Below are 23,648 nucleotides of genomic sequence, written 5' to 3' on the forward strand. Positions count from 1 at the left end.
GATGCTATTATATATACTAAGCCTGGAAGCATCATCGTGACACGTACATTTGCTTGCAAAATATTATAGTGGTTACCGTATCGTGTTTACTCTTGACTTGGACATTATCAGCTTGCCATTGCATTTTCCAGACGCCGGCATTTCACATTGTCCAGTTGTAACAGTTCTTCCTTGGTCCCACAGGCCACAGATACAGACCTTTTGACCTCCAACTTCAAGCCTGGTATTTGTAATTTTGTATCACTGTTTTTTTACTGTCCTCTTCTTTTTGTTTCTCTTTTCCAAGTTACTGTAGACAAGCCCAATCACTATAGATTGACAATGTTTCAAGGTCGACGGCCTTTAGCGGTGGAGTAGCGTGTTAGTGTAAGATTGTTCAGAGTTAATGATTGAGGGGCTGAGCCAAATTGCTGATGAAGGCATACAAGTCAAACCATTCCCACCCAGCGAGCTATGGCTAGCCTTATCCCATGTACTTCATTAGCTTAAAGAAGGAGAAAAGGGAAGTTTAGTAGAAGCCGACTGGTGGGAAAGGAGAGACAAGAGGTACACGACCGAGAAGCCGGACCCGGATAAAGCTCATGTGAACTGAGTGAGAGGAAGTCAATTTTTTCGCCTGCTGCACTGAAAGGAGTGGTCGGGCGGCAGGTGTGCTCACATGAATGTTCTTGGCGGCCAAAAGATTGCCATCGAACGGTGCATATTATTTGGGACGATGTGGATAGCATGGTTGGCGCCGGAATCCAGTTCCTTTGTTATATAGAAATTAGCTTATCCACCAATATTTGGTTAGTCGAATTTGAGAATGAGAAACAATTTTTTTTTTCGCGACCGTGCATGAGCAAATGAGCTGAGGGCCTAGCAAACTAAACTCTCAAACAGTGACATGCTGAGATGAGACTATACATTACGAGCCACTGAGATCTCAGTGGATTCCCCCATAGCTCTGTGAAATGACCGACGATACCATGGAGCAAACTTCAGGGAGACAACGATAATTTCTGTTATTAAATTTATCTACTACAGTTGTCCAATGGTTGTATACTTGTATCGCATAAAACCAAATCGAGCCAAGATTCAGAATTTCAAGAGCCAAGAGTATTGTCATTGAAACATGGCTAGATGCCCATTTTTGTCAAAATTCGCAAGTCTGAAAATATGGGGAAGTTTGTGGTCTGCTAAACGTTGGAAAGGCCTTGCCTTTGGTCCTAGAAATGAAAGTGGCCGTGCTAAAAATTTACAAATTAGTAACTGAAAAAATTACAAATATGAAACCGGGAAGCCACAAAAATTTTTTTACAAACGGTGAATTGAAAAGACTTAGTAACTATGGAAATACAAATTATTCCCACTAGTCATGTGATTCAACAGGATACTAGTTACATAAAGTTCAGACAATATATAGCACCAACATGACATGTGATATGCCTTCCTTTGAAGCGCCCACTACACACTGGATACGGATGGAGCAGGTCTACACTGTTAATTCTGAATTTGAGAGAAGGATACCATCAGAATCAGCATACAGCCACTCGCCATCACAAATTCTGGTTCCTGCAAAGGTCACAGGGACATGCTTCTCACCGACACCCTTCTTGTTCGACTTCATGGGATGTGAGTTTAGAGCACGGATGCCAACATCACAGCCGTTGATCTCATCGACGTCCCTGATGCAACCATCAATCACAATGCCAGCCCACCCATTGTTCTGCGCTAGCTGAGCGAGGTTGCTGCCCAAAATAGCGCAGCGCGTGCTCCCGCCACCATCGACCACCAGGACCCTGCCATGACCTTTCTCCTCCAGTAACTCACGGAGCAGAACGTTGTCCTCGAAGATCTTCAGTGTCACAACAGGGCCAGCAAAAATCTGTCGCCTTCCATAGATACGGAAGATTGGTTGGAGGGCACGAAGATCACCATTCAGAATTAAACCAGCATTGGAGTCACATACTTCGGCGGTGGCCAATGGCAAAGAAGCCATATTAGGTTCAGTTCAGTTCTGCCTGCCATTAGACGATGGGAAAATGTTGAAATTTCATTTAAAAAACATCAGGGATTTTCATCATGATTGAAGTTTCAAAATGCTATGGAACACAGCAAGAAAATCATTTTCCTATTATTACTCCAACAAATAATCTCAATTTAAAGAAACATAAGGTTCGGTCTTCCATGAAAAAAATAATCAATAGAAAAAATAGTCTCAGCTGAGAAACACAAACATCAGTCTCTTTAGCTGAATAAAAGACAACCGACAAGAAGTTCCAGCAAGATGTCCATGAAATTTTGCTCCAATGTTATATGCAAACACAGGCATCAATTTACCATGACTTAGCATATGTATCTTCATCTAGCTTAGATTTGCACGCAGAGTTGGAGTGATGTAGTTTCTGCCCCAAAACCCCAAATGAGATATTCACCTAAGCCCAAAAGTATAAAGCTTATAGAACTTCAGTAGACTAGTAGAGTCATAGTAGGGTGCAGCAACTTGAACGAGAACTAGCGATATAAGTACAATAAAAATACCACACATTGGAGTGAGGACTGCAGGAGGAAAAAAGACATTGTCATACTGCAACTAACACACTACTATGTCCAACAAGAAACGGTTTTAGCTGGAAGCAGGTACTATTGAGTAGCCCAAGATGTGTGCATTTTTAATCATGGCTCTAACTGGAAAAGGAAAGCATGTAATAAGTTGCTGAACCATCACAGGAGATTCCATCTAGCAGGACTAACATTTACATATTGTCCTCAAGCTTGGGTCAGTGGATTTTCTTTCCAGCAAATAGAAACAAGGAAACAGCTTGGGTGCAAAGCGTGAATAAAAGGAAGAACATGCACAATCAAGCAAGAAATTGGCAAAAACAAAATCAAACAGAATCAATAACCTGTTAATACCATGAACCTATGCAACATTTTATTTTTAAGGAAAACCTATGCAACATCCAGCACAGGCTTTCAGAAAATAATGGCACTAGCATACACATATCTGCCCACTTTATGATTGTCACCAAGGAAAGAACTGAATTATTTTTATATACTCATCCACATGGTGATATAGCAAGAAAATATTTTGCCTAAGTGATTGTAGACCACCAAGAAAATGTAGAATTTAATTTAAGAATCAAACATATGAAACCTGGGGGGGAATTGGTGCATGACAGGCATACAATAAAAAAGTAGCAGGTCAATCGGAGTATGAAAAGCTTGGGGGTCAGTGGTGCAATCTGGCTAATCAGTTGAAGCAAGCGAACCAGAACCATACATCTCAGCACTCAGAGCAATGCACAAAGTAATAGAAGAAGGCAGTAGATCACCTGTAATTAGCCTCAAGACTCCAGATTACAACCAAATTTGCCTAAAGGTTGTCCAATCCACAATCGATCCGTAGCCGGGGTGTAGGTAAATGAGTAGGCTACGCTAGCATCACTACCGCATAAACCCAAGATACTTGCGAGTAGAAGATCATAGATCGTTACCACTAGACGCGCAGCGCAGCGGAAGAAGTCGCGCGTCGATGTAGAGGAAGTAGTCGATCACGTCCCACGAACCGAGCTCCTCGTACTTGATCCCAGCAGCCGATCAGCGCAGCAATCGCAGCAGCGCCTCCACGGAGTCCACACGTACGGGGATGAAACGCCGGGCGTCGGTGTGCTAGCACCGCACGCACGGCAAGGGCGGCGGCCGAGAGAGAGGGAGGGGCGGCGGCTAGGGAGGTGGCGCGGCTCAGGTCATCGCCCCCCAGCCCCTCCCTCATATATATAGGGCGTACTAATGGGCTTCTATCTCATAGGCCCATTAGTAACCCTAATCCCTTTTGGATCAATATCCACTTGGGCCTTTAAACCGTATTGTGATGATGGGCTCTTGGGCATATCACCAACAATCTCCCACTTGCACTAGAGACAATCATACAAGCAAGCTTTCCAACATTCCAAACCCCTTAAGTGTGTGACCCGTTAGGTTCATGTGTAGGTGGTCGTGATCGGAAATCATTTCCGAATCACAAGTCAATAGCGGCACCTAGCAGGGCATAGTGACTCACAAATACACATAAAGATCATATCGGCCGAACCATAGATATACTCATACACCGATCCCTTTGCCACACGATACCAGTCAAGCTCAAAGCGAGATGCGTGCCACCTTTGTGATAGCTCGACCATTCTCTCGATCTAATAGTTGATTCTATTCATAAATAACCTTTAGTCATCATGATTAACTCTTTAATCACTTTGGCATGGCCATGCACTTTCAAATCCAACTATCTCGAGGGGCCCAGAGATATCTCTCCCGTTATCTAGGAGGGGCAAATTCCATCTTGATCCGCTCACATCCCATTCCATGTTTCATGACATACCTGTAAGCTGCTTTTGTAACTACCCAGTCACGGAGTAGCGTTTAGCAGCCCCAAGATGCACCACTACACACAGTGAGAAACAATGGCGATCTCAGGTCTAAGGATTCAGTAGGTATAACACTCAAGAACAACTGATGGCACATACAAAATAACAATCCCAACATTGTCTTGGAGTGGGTCAATCCAACACCATGTTCACCAACATGTGTCCACATCATTAATCCGATATCTCCATATCCATGATCCGTGAAACATGATCATCAATTAATGCATGTGCTAGTCTCAACGTCGTTGTTGTCCCACACAACGACATAAACTAGTGATAATTTAGAATCATATCATTTTCAACAAAGAGTTTCACGAACAAGTCACATACTTGATAATCAATGTAAAATAATCATCCATGGAACAAATAACAATTATTTATCATTACATAAACATACTCATGACACAAAATCTCCCACGCACACTAGAATCACTGATGTAAGTATCTAATACCCATAGATCTCATGTGCGCCTCATGCTTTGATTGTGGGAGACGCTTCGTCAACGGATCAGCAACGTTTGAATCCGTGTGCACCTTGCAAACCTTCACATCACCTCTCTCAACAAAGTTACGGATGAGGTGATACTTTCGCAGTATATGTCTGGACTTCTTAGTTGTTCTAGGCTCCTTTGCTAGTGCAACGGCACCACTATTATCACAATAGAGGTCCACTGGACTGGACGCACTAGGAACAACACCCAAGTCAGAAACAAACTTTCTGATCCAAACAGCTTCTTTTGCAGCTTCGGAAGCTGCAATATACTCGGCCTCTGTCGTCGAATCAGCCACCGTATCTTGCTTGGAACTCTTCCAGCTCACTGCCCCACCATTGAGGCAGAAAACAAAACCGGATTGCGATTTGGAGTCATCTTTGTCTGTTTGAAAACTAGCATCGGTGTAACCCTTTACAAGGAGCTCATCTTCGCCTCCAAATATTAGGAACATATCCTTAGTTCTTCTCAAGTACTTAATGATACTCTTTACAATTGTCCAGTGAGGTTCACCGAAATCTGACTGATACCTGCTCGTAACACTTAGAGCAAAGGAAACATCTGGGCGCGTGCAAAGCATAGCATACATGATCGACCCTATGGCTGAAGCATAAGGAATCGTACTCATCCTCTTTTGCTCATCAGGTGTCGTAGCACACTGACTCTTGCTTAGAGTAATGCCATGTGACATTGGCAAGAAACCTTTCTTGGAATCTTGCATATTGAACCGATTCAGTATCTTGTCAATGTACGTGTCTTGGCTCAATCCAATTAGCCTTTTTGATCTATCTCTATAGATCCTAATACCTAGAATATAAGCCGCCTCTCCTAAATCCTTCATCGAAAAACTCTTTTTCAATGAGGTTTTAACGGCTTCAAGCATTGGAATATCATTTCCGATCAGTAATATGTCATCCACATATAGGACCAGAAACACAAGTGCGCTCCCACTAGCCTTTTTGTAAACACAAGGCTCATCTTCATTCTTGATGAAGCCAAACCCTTTGACTACCTCATCAAAACGAATATTCCAACTCCGAGATGCTTGCTTCAATCCATAGATGGACCTCTGAAGCTTACATATTTTCCCAGCATTTTTAGGATTGACAAAACCTTCAGGCTGTTTCATATACACATCCTCACTTAGATGTCCATTAAGGAAAGCGGTTTTGACATCCATTTGCCATATCTCATAGTCATAATATGCGGCAATTGCTAGGAGAATCCGAACAGACTTTAGCATTGCGACAGGCGAAAAGGTTTCCTCATAGTCAACACCTTGAATTTGTCGGAAACCTTTCGCCACCAATCGTGCCTTATAGATGTGAACATTTCCATCCATGTCTAATTTTTTCTTAAAAATCCACTTACAATCGACAGGTCTTACACTGTCAATCTGATCGACCAAGTTCCAAACTTGATTATCATGCATGGATTTTAACTCGGATTCCATGGCTTCAAGCCATTTGTCGGAGTCGGGTCCCATCATTGCTTCTTTGTAGGTCAAGGGCTCATTATTTTCCATCAATAATATGTGGCGCTCCTCCGTAATAAGGAGGTTGAGCTTGTCAGTAGCGCGACGTACCCTTATAGACCTTCGTGGGGCTGGTGCCTCAACTACGAGTTGTGCAACATCTTGCACATCCCGTGGATGTTCAGTGGTTGCTGAAACAGTTTCGGGTGCTTCCTGAATTTCTTCAAGTTGCACCTTGCTCCCACTAAATCCTTTTGAGAGAAACTCCTTTTCTAAGAAAATACCATTGCGAGCGACAAACACTTTGCCTTCCGCCTTATTGTAAAAATAATATCATTTGGTTTCCCTAGGATACCCCACAAAAAAGCATTTGTCTGACTTTGGAGTGAGCTTATCTGACATCAAACATTTGACATAAGCCTCACATCCCCAAACTTTGAGAAAAGATAATCCGGGACGCTTCCCAGTCCATATCTCATATGGTGTCTTCTCAACAGACTTACTTGGAACCCTATTCAGTGTGAACGCAGCAGTTTCAAGAGCATAACCCCAAAATAACAATGGAAGATCAGCTTGGCTCATCATGGACCTAACCATGTCCAACAAGGTTCGGTTCCTCCGTTCGGATACCCCATTCCATTGAGGCGTTCCGGGCGGAGTTAGCCGCGGAATAATTCCACATTGCTTCAAATGATCACCAAATTCAAGGCTCAAATATTCTCCTCCACGATCAGATCGCAGAAATTTAATTGTCTTGCCTAATTGATTTTGTACTTCATTCTGAAATTCTTTGAACTTTTCAAACGATTCAGACTTGTGCCTCATTAAGTAGATATAGCCATATCTACTAAAATCATCAGTGAAAGTAATAAAGTACTGAAAACCACCTCTGGCTATTGAGCTCATTGGTCCACATACATCGGTATGTACAAGTCCCAACAAGTCACTCGCCCTCTCACTCTGACCAGTGAAAGGCGCTTTGGTCATCTTTCAAACAAACAAGACTCACATGTGTCAAATAATTCAAAATCAAATGAGATTAACAATCCATCTTTATGGAGTTGTTCAATGCGCTTCTCATTTATATGACCTAAGCGACAATGCCAAATAAAAGTGGGATTCAAATCATTTGGTCTAAGCCTCTTAGTATTAATGTTACAGACAGATTTATCCTCAAGATCAAGAACATATAATCCATTCACCAATGGACAATGAGCATAAAAAATACCATTGCAAAAAATAGAACAACGTTTGTTCTCTATTACAATCTTAAAATCACCAACTTCTTCCAAACATGAAGAACAAATAATGTTCTTGCTCAAAACAGGAATGCAATAACAATTATTTAATTCCAAAACTAATCCAGAGGGTAGAGTCAAGTGGTAGGTGCCGACCGCCAACACCGCAACCTTTGCGCCATTGCCGACACGAACGTCCAACTCGCATCTTGCAAATCTTCTAGTCTCGCTTAGACCCTGCAACGATTTGCAAGTGTGAATCATCGATCCAGTATCAAATACCCATGATTCACTAGAAGATAATGCAATATTTATTTCTATAACATTTATACCTAAAGTGGAAGTCTCACTTCCCTTCTTCTTCTTCTTTTCTTCCAAGTACTTCTTGCAGTTTCTAGACCAATGTCCCTTTTCATGACAGTGGAAGCATTCATCCTCAGAAGTAGAGCCAGATTTGGCCTTAGGTGCTGGCTTTAGCTTAGAGCCCGAGGACTCACCACCGGAACTCTTTTCCTTGCCTTTACCTTTGGGATTAGGAGGCGTCCAACGCTTCCTCTTTTTGTTCCCCTTCTGAATCATCATCACATGATTGGGATTCTTCTTAATGCTCTCCTCTGCTGTCTTTAGCATCCCATGCAACTCACTCAATGTTTTATCCAAGCCATTCATCTGAAAGTTCATGATAAAAGGATCATATCTCGCCGGGAGCGACTGGAGAATAATATCAGTAGCCAAGTCTTGGTGAAATTCAGAACCAAGTCTGTCCAAAGTCTCAATGTAACCAATCATTTTGATCACATGAGGACTGACCGGGCTACCTTCTGTCAGCTTGCACGCAAACAAGGACTTTGAGATATTGAACCTCTCAGTCCTGGCTTGGTTTTGAAACATCCCACGCAGCCCCTCGATCATGGTATGAGCATCCGCATGCTCATACTGCTTCTGCAGATCAGGGGACATGGTGGCGAGCATCAGACAGCTGACATCGAGTAAGTCATTGCAGTGCTTCTCATAAGCTCTGCGATCAGCAGCAGTTGCATTGTCAGGGAGATCATCAGGATATGGCTGCTCAAGAACATACTCCTTTTTCTCTTGCCTGAGAACAATTCTCAGGTTGCGGTACCAATCAATAAAGTTTGTTCCATTCAACTTTTCTTTCTCAAGAACAGAACGCAAATTAAAAGCGGAATTGTTACTGGCAGACATGATCTACAACATTAAAGTAAAGCAAGATTTCAGCACTAAGTTTATGTAAAGACTTTCATTAACTGATTTAACAAAAGACAACCTATTCTATCAAAGTCATCTTCCCTCTAATGACATATAGTGGTTCAAGATCCATAATCACTAAAATTCTAGTGAGCTTTAGCATCACGGCTAGAAAAGTAGTGATACAGGTAAGTAACAAATTACTAATCACATCTCTATGCGACTCTTGTTTGTTGGGTGGCATCCAATGCCCCGGCCCCAACCCTATGCCTTAAAGCCCAAAACTGTTTTGATAGCTTTGCTGAGTAAACCAATACTATGCTTGTGAATGTCCGACATCCACCTTATACAAAAGTGATAGCTGAGGGTACTCTACTTTGGTAAACCTACCACACAACGATCAAAATTTATAGGTGCAGCTATTGGTAAAAGGCATAAAAAAACTCAACCTTTTCTGAGGGAAGCTATTCTATCATGATTAAAGCATCCACCATATGTAAAAGCATGAAAGAATAGTATGACAGGAAAATAAACATCACAGGCATATAATCATATTATATTGTGAATAGTATGGCCTCTTGCATCACAATGGGCTCCATCGCCATGGCTCCAAGGTGACCTCCATTGCCATCCGTCCTGTCTTGTGGTGATCATCATCGCCATCATGATTGAAGCCTCCATGAAAAAATACTAAGCTACTACATCTAATAGCTAGTGAAATAATTACATGAGGATTCAAACATCACAAGTCGACACGCAGGTCGTTATACAATAATGGTGCAACCTCAACCCGGTTGTGTTAACTTGCAACACGCAGGCCGCACAAATCATCACATACATCATCACATGATATTGAGGCCATACCATTCACATCACACCCTGCAAAAACAAGTTAGGCGTACGACGTGTTCTATCAAAGTAGCGCTTGGGAAGCCGCTACATCGAGAAAGCAACGGCGGTCCCGCTGACCGGTCAGCGGGCGGGGGGGTCGAGGGGGGAGCCGCCCCCCGCGGGTCTCAGGGCAGCGCCCTAAAAACCTCACGGAATTACACAGATCGCATCTATGGAATCCCTATGAAAATCTCATCAGAGTGATCGCATCACCTCAAATCCGAGCCATTCATAATGCCTCAATTTTCACTAGGCCAATCACATTGACCGTGCAAACTTTGCACTTGAGAAGACTGCATCTACATATGACCTCGATCTGTTGGTTCAATCTGCTGACTATGCACACAGTTAGTCCCGATGGTGATTCCAGCCAGTAGGGACATGTCGTATGCATAACAGAGAAAGAACACAAACTAATCTTTTGTCACATGCCGCGCAATCAACTCACTCCAGTTTTAACCCCTTATGACCAATTGATCTAATCAAACCGTGCAAAAGTAATAGATCCAATCTACTACAACAACATATCACCTATATGCAAAAGATCCAGACCAAAAACTACGCAAGATGGCTCTGATACCACTGTAGGTAAATGGGTAGGCTACGCTAGCATCACTACCGCATAAACCCAAGATACTTGCGAGTAGAAGATCATAGATCGTTACCACTAGACGCGCAGCGCAGCGGAAGAAGTCGCGCGTCGATGTAGAGGAAGTAGTCGATCACGTCCCACGAACCGAGCTCCTCGTACTTGATCCCAGCATCCGATCAGCGCAGCAGTCGCAGCAGCGCCTTCACGGAGTCCACACGTACGGGGATGAAACGCCGGGCGTCGGTGTGCTAGCACCGCACGCACGGCAAGGGCGGCGGCCGAGAGAGAGGGAGGGGCGGCGGCTAGGGAGGTGGCGCGGCTCAGGTCATCGCCCCCCAGCCCCTCCCTCGTATATATAGGGCGTACTAATGGGCTTCTATCTCATAGGCTCATTAGTAACCCTAATCCCTCTTGGATCAATATCCACTTGGGCCTTTAAACCGTATTGTGATGATGGGCTCCTGGGCATATCAACAACACGGGGATGGTTTTGCGGGCAGCTTCTGCGTCAATTTGAAAAGATAATATGCAAATGTGGTGAAAATGAATTAAAAAAATAACTGTCCAAGAAAGGGATCGATTGGGAGTTTGGGGCTGTGATGGGGGAAAGAGTTTTGGGGCAAAATCAAGTCTTGAGGAGGGTACAATCTGGGCCTGTGCAATCAAGTCGTTGGATGAAGCGGCCGGCCGGGCACATCCAACGCCGAAGCTTGAGCTGCTACCTAGGCCATGAAGCCGCTCTGTGGAGCAGGCGTGCACGCCTCCAGCAGCAGACGGAGCGGCCGCCCGCTGAAGTAAGTGGCGGCGAGCATGGATTGGGGAGGTGCAGAGTAGGAAGATTTGAGGAAGATCGATGGGGGAGAGCAGGCATCATGGGCGAACCTCTACGACGCCTCGATCGACCGCTCTCGGCTGGCGTCGTCGGTGCTAGCGGCTGGAATTGCTGGAGCGGCAGGCGGCAGCGGTGGCTGTGGCCTCTTGCGTGGCTGGTGGCCGATTTTTTCTCTCTCTTTCCCATTTTGGGGTTTTTACATTTTTATTATTATTATAAATACCACTCATCAGATTATCATCTTTAGAATGACACCTACAACTATACCAGCAGAGAGAAGTCTAACTTACAATTTTACCACATGCGCAAAAGTGGTAAAATTGTAAGTTATAGTTCTATCTGCTGGTATAGTTGTATGTGTCATTCTAAGAATGATAATATGATGAGTGTCATTCGTAATAATGGTAAAAATAAAAAAACATTTTGCGCTAGGTGGATTTTCGGAATTTTGCAAAACGTAAAAAAAAACACCTAAAACTTTGCAGTGCGCATATTCAGCCAAAACAATCATCTGATGAGGAACACAAACATACAAAGCAACAATTTTTATGTTCTTTTGTTTGTTTTGAAGTTTTCTGAGCCATATACACAACAATTTCAAAAATGCTTATACAACATATTTGTAGATAACTCTTCTAAAATATAAGTTACGAAGAGCTAATGAAACAATTTTGCAGTTGGTGAAACATAGCAGTTCTTAACCATATATGGCTCGCCTAAGGATCGTGTCTGCTGCAGTGATGGGTGAAAGGTTCTGTTTCTGGATTTTCTCCTGTCAGCTGTAGATGTGGGCATGTGGCTGAATCGAGTAAGATTTCAACTCTGAGAATGTGCAGTTAGGCAATATATACCTTAAGGAGGTAAAAATTGCATACATTTTAGTCTTTTTGGACTGGCGGAGAAAACCGATTGAAAGAAAATCTGATCCAAATCCCATATATGGCTCCAAATTTTTTTCAAGTAACTACACATCAAGAGAGTAGTTCAGGTCATTGCTCTTGGCTCTTGCATTGACTACTAGCACTATTTTCTCAAGTTAACAGGAAAAGGAATAGGTACAAAAAATTTCCAACAGCAATCCAGCATACATCTCTGTTTCTGCCTCTCTCATCACCGTACGCTCGCTTGGATGTTCAACCCGAAGACAAAAAACAAAAAACCATTGATTCTGCTTCTTGTAATTCTATCCTTTGATACTACACATGCAGCAAGATTGTTGGGTCTGCTATATCCAAGGGTATTTTTTGTCCAACTGTGGGCATCCTTGGCAAACTTATTACTTATGCAATCCAGCAGGCCTCTAACTCTAAGTTAACAACTCAGAATCAGTTCAAAAAAGTTAGCAACTCAGAGTCTACCCCTTATGCTACGAAATGCACACATTAACTGATCACAAATGTCATTTGGACCATGGAGCAAACTACAGGGAGCAACACAATAAGTTTGAGTTATCTGGAGCTACATAACCAATGGATGCATGTTCAAGAAAAAAAAACCAATGGAGGAGCTTTTATTCCAGTCATGCTATATATCTTGAATTTGCAGAGAGCATTGGTTGTATTTTGATTTTTGACTCATACATGTTGCTGAATTCTCTACAAAAAATTTTCACACAGACAACAGGTAAACCTCTGGATCTAATCCAATTTGGACATATTTTTTAAGTTTCTCTTATATTTCCATATATCTGTTGTAAACAAATGCAGGGAAGAATTATAAAGCTGAAGCTTCATGTACATCTTCAGTTATTTCAGGTAAGCTGACCTGCAGGCATCTTGCCCATTTTCAGTCCAATGTATTCACTGTTGTGGAAAATCATTGTGGTTTGGTGCTATTACTCCATTCTCCACCAAAAGAGATCTGGCAAACTTTAGATATGAATCTCTAATAGCATGCATCTCAATGGCTGCATCCTGTATCAGGATCCGTTCTTTAGGTTGTTTCTTAGAGCATGATATTCCAAGAGAAACAACAGAAACCAAGCAATTCTGAATTCCACTTTTTGTAGTGCTGTTATAGCCATTTGTGTGCATCCATATTGTGATTGTCGGATCAACTATACCCCATATTTTCTCTGGAAGTGCATTCTCTGCAAAGTTGTGCAAATCCAAAGAACCATTGAACATCTCATCCGTTGGGCTCCTTCCAGTAAACATCTCTAGCAGCAATATGCCGAGGCTATAAACATCACCTTGAGTTGAGACAGAAGAACCTTCACCATACTCTATGATTGTGGAAGGAACCAAAAGTCAGATACCTTGTTTACATAAGAACTAGGAATAATGTATAAATACCAAAAAAGTAAATATTTGAATTACCTGGAGCAACATAGCCAATGGTGCCTCTTATTCCAGCTATGCTATTCGGACTTTGCAGGTTTTTACTGGCACTTTCTGGAAGGATTTTTTTTTTTTTTTGAACTGTACAGCAGGGGAGACCCCCACTGTGATAGTATATTAAAATTAATAAAAATAAGTAAAAAACTGTACAAAGCATGGGGATGGCATGATCCCCATTAAAAAAAAAACAACAACTTCTTCTGGAAGGATTTTCGATATTCCAAAGTCTCCAACTCGGGCACTCATATCTTCCGCGAGGAGGATGTTGCTTGGCTTGATATCACAATGAATTATAGGTGGCTGACAGTGATTATGAAGATAGTCCAAAGCATCCATGATATCAACAGCAATGTGTAGCCTTTGTTCTAGGCTAAGAGAATTTGTCTGAGCGGGCGTGTTGGACTCTGGATGAAACCAATTATTTAGGCTACCATTTGGCATGAATTCAAAAACTAATGCTTTGAACTCTTGACCCTGGTGATCTATGCTTGAGCAACAGGTGATGATTTTTACAAGACAACAGTGACGCACCCTTCTCAGTGCCTCACATTCAGCTACAAAACTTCTAGTAGTCCCAGATTGTTGTATGTGAAACACCTTTACGGCTACTATTGTGCCCTGATCATGTAAATTGCATTTATAAACCATGCCATAGCTTCCACGTCCAAGCCAATTGGCCTCTGAAAATCCATTTGTCCCATTTGACAATGCACGATAAGAAACTCTTCCATACCGTTCCTCAATAATGGATATGAATTGACTTTCATGCTTTTTCCTAAGCTTCTTACGGATCAACACAATAAGAGCAACTGCTGAAACTGAGAACATAACCGCACTGATTGATGTTAGGGTGATCACAAGGGGTTTTAACGATTTCTTTTTTTTTCTTTTCTGCATTAGACATGGAGCATGGAGCTAAATGAAGTCGAGGTATTCTGCCACAAAGCTGATCGTTTCCATAGATAGAAAAGTAAGTTACATTTGCAAAAACACCCCCTTTTGGCACTTCACCTTGCAGATCATTGAAGGACAGATCCAATTTCGACAAGATTTTCAAATTCTGTAAACCTAAGGGTATCAGACCGGATAAGTTATTGTGCGCTAGATACAACTGTTTCAGGCCACCAATACTACTAAGGGCATCAGGAATATTGCCTGATAGTTTATTCATGGTCAGGTTCAGCAGAGCAAGACCTTTTACATTTTTCAGAGATTGGGGTATGCTTCCCTCTAACAAGTTTTGGTCCAGCAACAGCCTTTCCAACGATATGCAATTTCCGATACTATCTGGTATGCTTCCAGATAACTGGTTTCCTGACAGAATCAGTTGGTTAAGATTTGCCAACCTACCAACATCACTAGGAAGTGTCCCAGACAACAAATTTTATGATAAATCTAAGTAGTAAGAAAGTGCAGGAAGTTTAAAGACCTCTCTGGGAACCGATCCATAGAGTCGATTTGCTGAGAGATCAAGGATAAACATGTTCTTCAAGTTTCCCAAGCTTGCAGGAATTGGCCCCTCCAAGTTACAACTGTATAAAGCAAGTACATTCAATTGCGTGAGATTTCCTAGTGACGAAGGTATGAGGCCGGACAAGCGAGTGTTGTAAATCTCTAACACCGCCATGTTTTCTAGCCAACCAATGCTCTCCGGAATCACTCCGGATATGGAAGTATTCTCCATCCCAAGTGATTGCAGACCAACCAAATTACCGATGTTGGATGGAATAGACCCAGAAATCCCATTGTCTCCCAGACCAAGAAATCGGAGAGTCGTCGATAGGTTCGCAATTGAACTAGGAAGTTTTCCACTAAAGGAGTTGTACTCAAGATCCAAGTACCCAAGCTGGCTGCAGTTTGCCAGCGCAGTGATGAACTCCCACCCCTCCCTGTCATCTGCTTCCAGCTTGTTGCTAAACAAGTTTAGGGTAACGAGGCCTTTCAGTCTCCCCAAAGTAGCAGGAACTCGTCCACTAAAACTGTTCCGCACGAGTTCAAGATTCCTGAGAGCAGAGAGGTTGGAGAGTGAACCCGGGATAGTTCCATGGAACTAGTTGGCAGACAAGTGAAGAACTTGGATTCTAGGGAACCTTTCGCCAACATTTGCAGGAATAGTCCCAGACAGCGAGTTGTTAACTACGGACAGTTCTTGCAGCATGGACAGGTTGTACAGAGAGTGTGGAAGCGCACCTGAGAGGTTGTTCCTGTTGAGATAGAGGAAGCGCAAGCCCCCAATGCTGCCGAGTTCAGGTGGGATGGGGCCCTCGAGCTGGTTTGTACCCAGATCAAGATGGTACAGAGATGACATGTTGGCTAGCGATGCTGGGATACCGCCGGTCATGCTGTTGTTCGCCAACGAGAGCTTCTGAAGGTCTGCGAGCTCGCGGCCGAGCTCAGCAGGAATGCGGCCGTGGAGCCGGTTGCTGCTGAGGTCGAAGAAGAGTAAGCTGGCGCAGAGGCTTAGATTGGCAGGCAGCCCTCCGTGGAAGGTGTTGTAGCTCAGGTCGAGCGTCTGCAGACGTGCCAGGCGGCCGACGCTTGCAGGGATGGTTCCCCGGAAGGCCGGAACCAATTGGAGCTCAGGTTCAGAATTCGCAGGGACGTGAGGTTCCCGACGGCCGGGGTCAGGGTGCCGGAGAGGCCGCGGGAGGGCAGGCTCAGCGCCACCACTCGCAGGCGCCTTCGTCCGCACCTGACCCCCTCCCAGCTGCAGAACCACCCGCCGGCGGCGCCGCTGCCGTTGTTCCACGAGGCAAGCGGGTCGCCGTCGTAGGCGCCGCCGGCGACCGCCGCGGCCTTGAACGCCAGCAGCGCGGCGGCCTCGTCGTCGCCAGCTTGCGCGGCCACGGGTGCCGAAATGGACATGGAGACGACGGATAGCAGCGGCGGCAACAGCAGTAAGCTCGCCGTCGCCGAGCGCATCGCCATGGGCTGGTGGTTGCTTTGATTTGATGATGCTTCTTGTGCGATCGATGACCATTGAGTGGATTTTGGAGCTTGCTAATCCCTACTTATACAGTGGACTAATTCTGTGAAAGAAAGTTTTAGTGGGCATCGCACAGTTGCTAAAACTATGAATCATCAAACTAAAGTGGATGCGCGTTGACTTAGGTGGTGGCTGAGCGATAATTTCCACGCACCGTGCCCCATCCGTGGAAAAGTGCACTTCTACTTACTGCGTTCGGGAGACTGGAGCTGGAATGGTATGAGAGAAAAATATTATTGGGCTGGCTGGAGCTGGAGGCTGGAGTGGTGTAAAAGGAAAATACTGTTGGGCTAGAACAGGAGCTGGCTGCCCGAACGCAGTGAACTTTGTGCGTCCATGCACTTTGTGCTGTTCTTGGTCAGTGAAGTCGGCTCAGAACTCGTTTAGTTGAACTATAATCCATGCTAAATTTCAGAAAAATAGGATGCAATGCAGGTAAATTGAACTACTTCGGTTCGTTGACCTCGATGTAGAGGTGTAGGTCCTCAGATTGAACGCTCCAGCTTTATAAGGCAGCCTTGCAAACTGCTTTTGTTTTTAGGTCCAATTACACGTTTGCCTCTGTTTTTTAACTTTGCATGTTTACCTCTGCTTTTAGTCTTCCAGTTACAAAATTGTCCCTATTTTATTGCAAAACTGCCCCTATTTTGCAAGTTATAGAGGCAATTTTGCAATAAAACAGGGCCAATTTTCCAACTGAAAGACTAAAAATAAGGGCAAACATGCGAAGTTAAAAAAATCAGGGGCAAACATATAGTTAGACTTCAAAACAAGAGCAACCTTGCAATTTTCCCTTATAAAATATGCGCTCCACAATACTCAGAGAGAGAGAGACAGTCAGGCGTCAGAGGTATTATAAAAGGGAATCACAGTCTTTGTAAAAACTCGTACAAACCAAGGCAAAAAAATCATCTAAATTCATCAAAAAATCACATATGTAGATAATACGATAATACACAACTTTGTAAAATATCAGAGATGACCGGTTGCCTAGTGATCCTGGTATGGCGCCTGTCAAGCTGTTGTTGTCCAGTGAGAAGATTTGTTAGCTTGTCGCTAAGCTCAACAGGGATACGCCCATGGAACCGGTTACTGTTGAGACTCAACAACTGCAAGCTGGCACAGGAAGTGAGGTTGGCAGGTAGCGTACCAGAGAACGCGTTGTAGCTCAGGTCAAGAGTCTGAAGACTCTCTAGGCGGCCAATGCTTTCTTGGTCAGAGCAGGGCAGCTTACATGATGTTTTTTTTAATCAATTAGTCCTGATAGATGCGTGCTAATACATGCAACATGCACATGCATAGCATCTGATTCGTTGTCAGGTGAGACGTCGCTGCCTACTTCTGTTTTTGACTTTGACATGGCGGCCAGCCGCTTTCCAAGTATGGTTTGGGCTTTGACCTTTCTCCCGGTTTCAGGGAAATTTTTAAAACTAGATCTTGTTTAGATCCCAAAATTTTTGGCCAAAAACATCACATTAAATGTTTATGTTTGGACACATGCATAAAGCATTAAATGTGGACAAAATAAATGATTGTACAATTTGCATGTAAATTGCGAGACGAATCTTTGAACCTAATTGCGCCATGATTTGACAATGTGATGCTACAGTAAATATTTTGCTAATGATGGATTAATTAGGCTTAATAAATTCATCTCGCAGTTTACATGTGGAATTTGTAATTTGTTTTGTTTTTAGTCTACGTTTAATATTTCAAATGTGTGTCCATATGCTTCAAAAACTTTACACGTAAAAAACTAAACACACCCCTAGTTGTTGGAACATGTTCTAGCTATATGGAGATTTACCATATTCTTCTCCTAGTCCGAGGCAAACTTTTGATTCAACTATATTCACAAATTACCCAATTCTGCTCTAACAAATGGAGCCTGACATGGAAAGATGAGTTAGTTTGTTTTTCCCCTTGTTGCATATAAGCAAACTGACTGAGTTCTGTTAGCATTCTAAACTGTTAACTCATTGAATTTACAGATCACACCAGTCTAAACTGTGTGGTTTTATTTGTTTACATTGGTCATTTTGCACCCTTTTTGACAGATGAGCAGTGTGGCATAAATGAAAGCGCAGTTGATAGCGCAATTCTCTGTAAGAAACTAAGAATTGAGGGACGAAAAGTATTTGCTGCAAGTATCATTATCTCTCATAACCACCTGTTTTCCCATAGTATATTCCAACTTCAGAGTTGATCAGTACAATTCCCTTAGAAAAAGAGAAACCCATCATTTCTTCTCATCAACACAATTCTTTAAAGGGCATAAATCTTTAATCAAGTACTTCTCAAATAAGAATTGCTGACTACATCAAAAAAAAAATGCAGACAAAGGACGGTGAACAAACAGCAAAGAGACGTGGCAGCAAATTAGCAACAAACAATAGCTTACCTGAGAACAATTCAGGATTAGCATTGTGGAAATGGCCAAACAGAACTCTTTATGTACTAGATATGAGTTCCTGCATAGCCAGGCACTGTATGATCTATAAATTTAACAGAAGAAAACGGAGGTGCTAGTTCCTAGGCCATTCTTCATTTGGGCTTCTGAGCGGTTGAAGCCACCTGCTGCTGCATATGTTGGCAACAACTAGAAAGTAGACACAGCCACGAATAACAGATGAATAAACAAACATCTGTACACATTTCACATATCCTATATAATGCAAGCATGTAATACAATACTTGCAATTGATCCATATCAGACATAAAAAACATACCCTGGCATTGAAAGTCTGAGCAAAACTCTCTGGGATACCATAATGCCAAAACACTTTGCTGATTATTTATTGTAGCCCAAGATGTTGCCATTGTGATTGAAGAGATTCTTCCAACCCAAAATATGTGCCCAGCAATCCTCTGTTCAGGTAATAGAAGCAAGATCTGACAGCAAACTATATATGAACATGAAATAGTCTTGATCGTGGATCCAGTTTTAGATCCTTCCCTGTCATATTTGCAGATCGATCTTCTGTGGCAGCCCCATCTTTCTTCATATATATAGCTTTCACCAGTATCTTGGTCCTTGGTTCTGGAATCATCCCTCTTGATTTCATTGTTGTGTAATATTGCAGAGCCTCATCAAGCTTTCCTTGGGAATGAAGGCCATGAACCATAATAGTAAATGATCGTTGATCTGGACCAGATCCACTCCTTTCCATCTCATCCCATACTTGCTGCACTCCCTTCTCGTATTTCCAATTGATATAAAGGTTCAATATTAAGTTATATGTATCAGAATCCAATTTACAACCACTTTGCTCCATCCTCTGCATCAAAGCTATGACATCTTTGGGTTTTTCAGTTGTCTTCAGAATGTAAGAATATGTCCTAGTGTTTGGAGGGCAGCCCTTTGCTTCCATTTCATCCAAAAGCTCATAAACTTTCTCCATCCGGTTTATCTTACATAAGTATTTTATTAAAGTGTTGTATGTAGCCACATCTGCTAGACAACGCCGGTCATTCATCTCTCCAAAAATCTCAAGTGCTTCTGGAATTCTTTTCTTGAAGCACAACTGGTCGATGATACAGTTGCAGATCGCCACATCAGGATTAATGCCTTTCTCCCACATTCTATTGAACAGCTTCACTGCGGAACTGATTCTGCCATCTTTGGTCAGTACTTTTATGAATGTACCATAGGTGAACAGGTCCCTTTCAACTTTGGATTCAATGATATCGTTCCAAATCCTTTGAGCATCTCTAAAGCTTCCCTTCACACACCAACCGTTCAGTATGATGTTCCAGCTCTTTATAACATGCGGGAACTCATCTCTCTTCTCGCGGAACAGAGCCTCCGCCTCCACAACATGCTTGTATCGACACAGCGACATCAGGAGTATCTGGAACCCAACTAAGTCGAGCTCAAACCCATAGTCCTTCCTCAAGTAGAACACCTCTATCGCCTCCTGAACCTTGTGTGCACCTGCGTACCGGTTTAACAGCACGGCAAACATCCTGTTGGTTACGACCACCCCCTGCCGCTCCTTGGGAATCTCTTCAAACAGCTGCCTCATGAGCCTGACCTTCTTCATCCGCCCGAGAATGTCCAGCATCTCAATATAGGCCCTAGACCCATGGGCATAGCCAGGTAGCCCTGCCGCCCATTTGAAGAACGCCAGCACGACCTGCCAGTTAGACCGCTGCTTCTGGAGGACCTTGAGGACGACGTCCTCGTCCATCTTTTCCGTAAACTGATGGAGAGCACCACCGAGGTCGGTGTTATCGCTGCCACCAAAGGACTTGAGAATACTCAGAATTTCACTGGCGTGGACCTCGTCAGAACATTCCGAAGCACTGGCATGGCAAAACCTCAGCAATCCAAGCACGTTCCCACGTGGAAGGACACCTTGGCGGAAGCATGGGGGCAAGCCCACTGGTGGTGGCCCCTCTGAGGCATTGTGTCGAACAGCTGGTGGGCACGACCCAAGAACGCCGAGTCTCCCAAGAACTGCACGTGGTTCACGAGTACCTGCGGCCAAGTTAGTCCCTTTCATTATAAATTTAACAAAAATGGGGGAGAAAATCGTTTTCTGTTGGATGGAAGATTGCATCGTGTATTCGGGCAATGAGAGGAGGACGTGATACGTACGAGCGATGGGCTTGCTCAACCTGCAGGCGGCAGCGGCGGCGGCGAGGATGGAGGACTCCAGCCGCCGCGGTGGAATCATGATACAGCAGTAGCAACGCTGCTCCGGCGAGGTCCAATAGAACACCGCAGTGCGGCACTGTGCAGTCGGGGGAGGCGGAGGCCAGAGGCACGGAGCAGGCGCTGGCCGGGACCCGGTGGTTCGCAGTGCTGGCGCCACGCTTCCCGTGAACTGGCGCGGGCGGCGTGCCGCAGGCGCGCTCCAGACGGCGCAGGCCGCCGCCGGGCGATGGCGGCGCACAGCAAGCACGGACACACGAACGCCGCCGCTGCCGTGGAAGCAGACGCGGGAGACGGGCTCGGGGGAAGCTCCACATTCCTCGGCAGATGGGCCCAGGCCCGGATAAAGGAGGAACGGGAGGATGGGCTTCTCTGGGCTGTCCCGGATAATGGATGGGCTTATATGGGCTGCTCTGGGCCGGGCCGGGAACGGGCTGGGCTGTTGAGTTGGCAATGGGCTGGGCTGCTTCCGAACCGATCAGTTTCCGCCGCGCCTCCAACCTGGAAAACCTATAGATCTTCCGCAAGATTTTTTGATAGATATCTTCCAGTGTTTGAGATCCGTGCCAACTAAAATAAATGAATGTGATGAAACCACGTGGGTAGCAGGCAGCGTGACCGGCACGGACGGGAGCAGAGCAGAGGACGCAAGCGGCATAAAGGCCATGTTTAGTGAAACGCAAAAAATTTTTGCGAAAGAATCTTATTAATTTGAAGTACTAAATGTCTATTTACAAAACTTTTTGCACAGATGGGTTGTAAATCGCGAGACGAATCTAATGATACTAATTAATCCATGATTAATCCATAATTAGCAGATAGTTATTGTAGCATCTATGTTGCAAATCATAGATTAAGTAGGCTCATTAGATTCGTCTCGCGATTTACAGCCCATTCATGCAAAAAGTTTTGTAAATAGACTTCATTTAGTACTCCATGCATGTGTCGAAATATTCGATGTGACTTTTTTTTTGCGTTTACGGGGTTTATGGAGTGGAAACTAAACAGGGCCAAAGTAGACATGCAGGATGAGTGGAGGGACGTGGTTGGAAAGTTAATCAAGTTTCTAACTTCAAGTGATCTTTTCTCTTAAACCATAAATCCAATTTAGAACCCGTTTGAATCAAAATATTCTTCGGAATTAATGGAACAGAACAAGATCCAATATGTTATTTTATTTTTTATCTTAAAACTTCAACATTTGAATATACTGTCTCAATATTTTGAACATATCATTTCAACATATATAGTATGCTATTTCAATATTTATTCTACAAATGTTGAATTAGTATATCCAAAGTGTAGGAATAGTCTTTTCAGAGTGTTGAATCAACTCAAAACAAGTGTTGAAGTCTTAAAGATGGTTTTACAAGAATTAGAGTTGAAAAATAGAAAGAAACAAACAAAAAGAGGCATAGCACCGTGCTCATGTTGAGCCTTCCGGCATTCATGGTGGGCAGAGAACAAAAGTACCAGAGGGATCTACGGCTTTGCTTCTCCGCTTCTTCACGTTAGTCTCTTGGCTTGCTGGCTGCCTGCGATTGGATCCTCCTGCTGCAGCTGTGCGCTCGGCACGTGCGATCGGAGACTCCCAAGGCCCAAAAGTGGTTAACTAAGTCTTAAGCTTTAAAGATAGCACTCTTATATGTCTTCCAAAAGACATATAGGAGTCCCCCCTCCGACCAACCAAACCAACTCGAACGCGCCGCGCAAGTGCCACCGGTCACCTGCTCTCCCGCCAAATCCTCTTCACCCAAACCACAGCAGCATCCACCAGCCACTCCCGCTATAAACCTCCAGCGAAGCCTCGCCGCAGCCGGCGACCAAGCCATGGCGTTCCCGTTCCCGTCCCTGGCCGGCCTCCTCGCGCGCCGCGCTCTGCTCGCGTACGCGGCCACGTGGGCGGCTGTCGCGGCCACGGCCGTGGCCGTGGCGGCGTTCGCGCCGGAGCTCGCCTTCGTCTGGGCGGTCGGGCCCGGGACCCCGCTGTCGAGGGCGTGCCAGGGCGACGACGGGTTCAGCGTCGGCCTGCCGCTCGACGGGCCGCCGTGGGACGTCGTCTGCGTGCCCGCCGGCATGTTCGGCCAGGCCGGACCCGACGTCGTCGTCCCGCTTGTCTTCGCCGTCGTCGTGGTCACCGGCGCCGTCTGGTTTACCACGGCCGTCGGGGTGTGGGAGGATGATCACGACGCGTCTCTGCAACATGTGTAGGCTGTGTGATTCCCGATTCGTTTTTTTTGGGGGGGAAAGGAGATTCTCGATTCGTTTACATGAATGAATCAGAAATATTTCTGGTTTATATATACGAATTTTGGATCTTGCTTCTAGTTTCCGATGTTTTCAGTACGGATTCAGAATGTAGCAACACCATATGTCATCAGAATTCAGACACCTAAAAAAAATTAAGAAACTGAAGGAAAGGAATGTTTCAGGGGAAGACAAATCTGAACTTGGCAACGCATGAAAGAGAAAAATTTGTGGTGTACATATGAATGTTGGATCTTGCCTTCTTGTTTCCGATGTTTCAGTTGCA

At 44.2% G+C, this 23,648-nt stretch overlaps 3 protein-coding genes and 1 pseudogene across 4 annotated transcripts; 1 reads left to right on the forward strand and 3 right to left on the reverse strand.

Annotated features, from left to right (window-relative positions):
• Positions 1-1,159: 1,159 nt before the first annotated feature.
• LOC120705968 (putative 4-hydroxy-4-methyl-2-oxoglutarate aldolase 2) lies at positions 1,160-11,303 on the reverse strand. 2 transcript variants are annotated; one of them, XM_039990514.1, is made up of 4 exons: positions 11,184-11,303; positions 10,786-10,804; positions 3,318-3,397; positions 1,160-2,003 (listed from the first exon to the last, which is right to left on the reverse strand). In XM_039990514.1, exon 4 carries the CDS (start codon positions 1,979-1,981, stop codon positions 1,475-1,477), a length of 507 nt encoding a protein of 168 aa, XP_039846448.1. In that variant the 5' UTR covers positions 1,982-2,003; positions 3,318-3,397; positions 10,786-10,804; positions 11,184-11,303; the 3' UTR covers positions 1,160-1,474. The 2 variants fall into 2 exon arrangements, with proteins under 2 accessions (XP_039846448.1, XP_039846449.1); XM_039990515.1 differs by lacking the exon at positions 11,184-11,303 and having other exon boundaries at positions 10,786-11,177.
• Positions 11,304-11,507: 204 nt separating this feature from the next.
• Positions 11,508-16,505, reverse strand: LOC120705969 (annotated as a pseudogene).
• Positions 16,506-18,719: 2,214 nt separating this feature from the next.
• LOC120705970 (putative pentatricopeptide repeat-containing protein At3g15200) lies at positions 18,720-21,413 on the reverse strand. The gene is made up of 2 exons (XM_039990516.1): positions 21,059-21,413; positions 18,720-20,938 (listed from the first exon to the last, which is right to left on the reverse strand). Exons 1-2 carry the CDS (start codon positions 21,135-21,137, stop codon positions 19,362-19,364), a joined length of 1,656 nt encoding a protein of 551 aa, XP_039846450.1. The 5' UTR covers positions 21,138-21,413; the 3' UTR covers positions 18,720-19,361.
• Positions 21,414-22,945: 1,532 nt separating this feature from the next.
• On the forward strand, positions 22,946-23,567 carry LOC120705972. The gene has a single exon (XM_039990518.1). The coding sequence runs from the start codon at positions 22,946-22,948 to the stop codon at positions 23,324-23,326; it is 381 nt and encodes a 126-aa protein (XP_039846452.1). The 3' UTR covers positions 23,327-23,567.
• The last annotated feature ends 81 nt before the right edge of the window (positions 23,568-23,648 follow it).

Source organism: Panicum virgatum, chromosome 5K, assembly GCF_016808335.1.
Source record: "Panicum virgatum strain AP13 chromosome 5K, P.virgatum_v5, whole genome shotgun sequence".
NCBI lineage: Eukaryota > Viridiplantae > Streptophyta > Magnoliopsida > Poales > Poaceae > Panicum > Panicum virgatum.

Excerpts from the sequence above, each read along its gene's own strand:
- LOC120705968 (XM_039990514.1), bottom strand. The coding sequence starts at position 1,981 with ATGGCTTCTTTGCCATTGGCCACCGCCGAAGTATGTGACTCCAATGCT.
- LOC120705970 (XM_039990516.1), bottom strand. The coding sequence starts at position 21,137 with ATGATTCCACCGCGGCGGCTGGAGTCCTCCATCCTCGCCGCCGCCGCT. Across the intron at positions 20,939-21,058 it reads GTTGAGCAAGCCCATCGCTC|GTACTCGTGAACCACGTGCA; the intron begins GTACGTATCACG and ends ACTTGGCCGCAG.
- LOC120705972 (XM_039990518.1), top strand. The coding sequence starts at position 22,946 with ATGGCGTTCCCGTTCCCGTCCCTGGCCGGCCTCCTCGCGCGCCGCGCT.